This window comes from Lolium rigidum, chromosome 6, assembly GCF_022539505.1.
Source record: "Lolium rigidum isolate FL_2022 chromosome 6, APGP_CSIRO_Lrig_0.1, whole genome shotgun sequence".
NCBI lineage: Eukaryota > Viridiplantae > Streptophyta > Magnoliopsida > Poales > Poaceae > Lolium > Lolium rigidum.
In genome coordinates this window covers 2,184,931-2,188,592 of record NC_061513.1, presented here as the reverse complement: position 1 = coordinate 2,188,592, position 3,662 = coordinate 2,184,931, and the positions used below count along the sequence as shown (strand labels likewise).

General features: G+C 55.7%; 1 protein-coding gene across 1 annotated transcript; it reads left to right on the top strand.

Moving 5' to 3' along the window:
• The first annotated feature begins 1,780 nt into the window (after window positions 1-1,780).
• Window positions 1,781-3,073, top strand: LOC124658888 (protein spotted leaf 11-like). The gene has a single exon (XM_047196883.1). The coding sequence runs from the start codon at window positions 1,792-1,794 to the stop codon at window positions 2,827-2,829; it is 1,038 nt and encodes a 345-aa protein (XP_047052839.1). The 5' UTR covers window positions 1,781-1,791; the 3' UTR covers window positions 2,830-3,073.
• Window positions 3,074-3,662: the final 589 nt, after the last annotated feature.

Here is a 3,662-nt window from a genome sequence, read left to right as displayed (position 1 = left end):
ACTCGAAAATTGATTATGTGAAAAACTTGTCATGTTCCAGGCTTAAATATGGATCATGCAGTGTTTTTATCTCTATGGTTGCATACAACCTAATAAGCACCATTGTAGTATATATGAAAGAGAAATCTAATCAATAATGGCCTTGTAGCAAATGAAAATTGTATTTTTTTGTAGTGGTCTTGTATTTGAAAACGAAGGGAGTAACAAGACTCGTTTCATTACTTTTTGGATCCTAGTCTATTTAGAACATGCTTGGAAATGCCTTTTTTGCAAAAGAGGCAAAAGTTTTTATGTATGTCCCATTGACTAAGACGTTAATTAACCAAAAAAACAGGTGAAAACCCATACAAGTGGGGGTGAGCCCACACAAACACCAGGGCCACACCCGAACACTGCTATTACGATGGGGCGACCTTCCACCAAAGACGAAGAGAAAATGCCGTGAATGCTATGAAAGGACTAGCAAGGGACTCTCCAACAAAAGATTAAGATGCCAACCCACAACGACGCAAACTTCACAACATCGAGGGCAAGCTATTGTCCACATGACACGAGGTCGATGCCCTCAACAATGCCATACTTTTGGGGCCACCGTGCTCGTGCTCGAGCCACATCGTCGCACGACCCAACCGCCCACAACCCAAACTGCACAGGGCAAACCATATGCAGATTAGGGTCGCCACAACATTATCCGAGGTTACCTCCTCGATGTAGAGTCAAACCGCCTTTGGTGAGACACGCCGACTGAGCCAACAACATTGCCGCACTAGTAACACAAGGTTCCCACCCATGCCATGCAAGCAACATATGTACCCCATGGAACTCATGCATACCATGGTTTTCAAGGCCGCCGCCTCGGCTCACAAAGATCATTTGCCACCACCGCTTCTAGCGTCACACATTTTCACATCTCAGATGCGCCATAACACATCACTATTGTACCTCCATGTTGCCATGTTGAACCCTAAGTTGTCGGCATTAAGTAGCACGCTAGACATTGCCCGCGCCTTCGGAAACTGATGAGCAAGATGACCACCAACCCGATGGTCAGTGCCTCGATGTTCAAGCTCCACCGTTGGATCAATAGCCGAAGGCCTTCATCCACCTTCAGGGACAAGGTATGCCGCTGCTGTCAGGGACGGAGCCAGAAATAAAGTATAAGGGGGGCAATCTTAGTATGAGGGGGGCAGAACTAGCTAAAATCACACAAATAAGGAGCTGCCATGGGTTGTCTTCAAAAAAAAACACGAGCATAGGGGTGGCTGCCCCCCCCCCCCCCGTCTCCATCCCTGGCTGCTGTGGACACGGCGAGCAACAACGGTGGCAAGGAGAGGCTAAGGGAGCCCCCCCTCCATCGCTTGGCTTGACTCCCGGGTCGCCATGTGGCAACGACAGCCGGGGTTTCATGGGAGTATAACCAGCACCAGCTTGGAAAATGGCTTCACCTTTACTATATCGAATGGTCAAGGAAATGGGCAAAAAGAGGTTTGAAACTGAGTTTATGTCGGACGGTGAAAATGATACTACTGCATAGTACAACTTGGAAGCCTTCAACACCACTCCACCGAAACAAGCACCAGCGTGACAGGGGAGAAGGAAGAAAGAAAGAAAGATGTAGCTTCAAACTGACGCGCCACGCGGGAAGCAGAAAAGAAAAGAAACCACACGTCGTCAACTTGCTCGATTGCTCCCGCCACCTTCCCACCAACCGGATCGCCGACGCGACCTCCAAAACCGCATCTGCCCACCCGCGCGCACGCAACCCCGCCCAGATCCCTCCACCCGCCAGCCATGGAACTGAAGCTCCACACGGCACGCACCCTCGTCGGCCGCCTGCGCGGCGCGGCGGCCGTGCGGGACGCCTCCGCCACGGCCGCCGCCGTCGCCGAGCTCCGCCGCGCCTCCAAGGACGACCCGGAGGTCCGCGCGCCGCTGGCTGACGCGGGCGCCGTGCCCTACCTCGCGTCCCAGCTCACCTCCCCTTCCACGTCCGCCTCCGCCGAGGACGCCGCCGCAGCGCTGCTCAACATCTCCATCTCGGCCCGGGAGCAGCTCATGTCCGCGCCCGGCATCCTCGACGCGCTCGCGGCCGCCATGCGGGCGGAGGAGTACGCCGCCGCGCACCACGCCGCCGCCACCGTCGCCAGCCTCCTCTGCGTCGACGCCTACCGCCCCATCATCGGCGCGAAACGGCCCCTCCTCGCGGCCCTCGTCGCCCTCCTCCGCGGCTCCGGGAGGGGCACGCGCGCCACCAAGGACGCCCTCAAGGCGCTCTTCGGCGTCGCGCTGTACCCGCTCAACCGGGCCGCCCTCGTCGAGCTCGGCGCCGTGCGGGCGCTCTTCGCGCTCGTCATGACGGACGGGCGGACCGGGATCGTGGAGGACGCCACGGCCGTCGTCGCGCAGGTGGCCGGGTGCGCCGAGAGCCTGGCCGCCTTCGCGGGGGTGTCCGGGGTGCGCATCCTCGTCGACCTCGTGGAGCCCGGCGGCGCCGCGACCGCGAGGGCCAGGGAGAACGCCGCGTCCGCGCTGCTCAACCTCGTCATGGCCGGCGGCGAGCGGGCGGTCGCGCAGGTGCTGGCGGTGGGCGGCGCGGAGGAGGCCGTCAGGGAGCTCGCGGAGGACGGCGAGGCCAGCCCCAGGGGGAAGGCCAAGGCAGGGTCCCTGCTGAGGGCGCTGGAGGAGGGCGCCGCCGTCGTCAAGCGGCAGCGGGAGCACCGGTTCGCCGACTTCCTCAACGGGCTGGTGCACTCCGACCCCTACTTCTCGTCGCCGTCGCCGGCGTCGGCCACCACGCACGACGAAGGCTCACGTCTCACGCTTGGTTGACCTCGATCGTGTCTAATTTCCACACGACTACCATGTTGTATTGGTTGATGAGTTTGATGTAAATACCTAGTAGTATAATACACTGATTGGTGATTGGTGCTTGAGGACATCCTTGTGCAGTTTCACAGGAAATTTGAGCAGATCTTGACCAAACTACTTGTCTTGTTCCAGTGAGTTTTAAATTCTTAATATGCTGATAAACTAGTTAAGTTCCGGATGCCATCATCGACGACGTACTAGGAGCTCTTCACTTGCAATATCTTTTTATTTATCTATTACAATATAAGTATGTGTGTAGAGCAACTCTCATAGTATTGACTAGTTTCTCTTGTGCCAGAATTATGTTGAACTATACCTATATGGGTGTAGGTGATGATGGTATGTTAGATTATGTGGAACTTGGGAACAAACGTTGCGTATCCGTCCTACGGAGTAGTATTGACATTGTCGACCAAAACGACCTTGTGAGCCAGTCGCTGACCACATGCCATCGTGACATTGTGGTCAGCTGCCAAGGCAAATTGTAAAGTACATCAGTCAAAGATTTCCTTATGTTACCGACCTCTCTTCAAGGTTCCTTAGAGCATGTCTAATGGAACCCTTAAATCCGTATACAACCGTTTTTTTACGGATTTAAGGGTTCAAATGCTATATAGTGGAACCCCTAAATCCCTAAAAAAAATTAGAGGTCGAGGCTCCAATCCGTGCCCCGACCCGTACAGGTAAGGGTTGGAGGCCCCGACCCGTGCTCCGACCCCTACACGTTCACAACGGACGCGGGAACGAGTTCAGCTCCTCCTCCCTCCCCGAGCTCGCCTCCACACCACGCCGCC

Coding starts and splice junctions, on each gene's coding strand:
- LOC124658888 (XM_047196883.1), top strand. CDS start 1,792: ATGGAACTGAAGCTCCACACGGCACGCACCCTCGTCGGCCGCCTGCGC.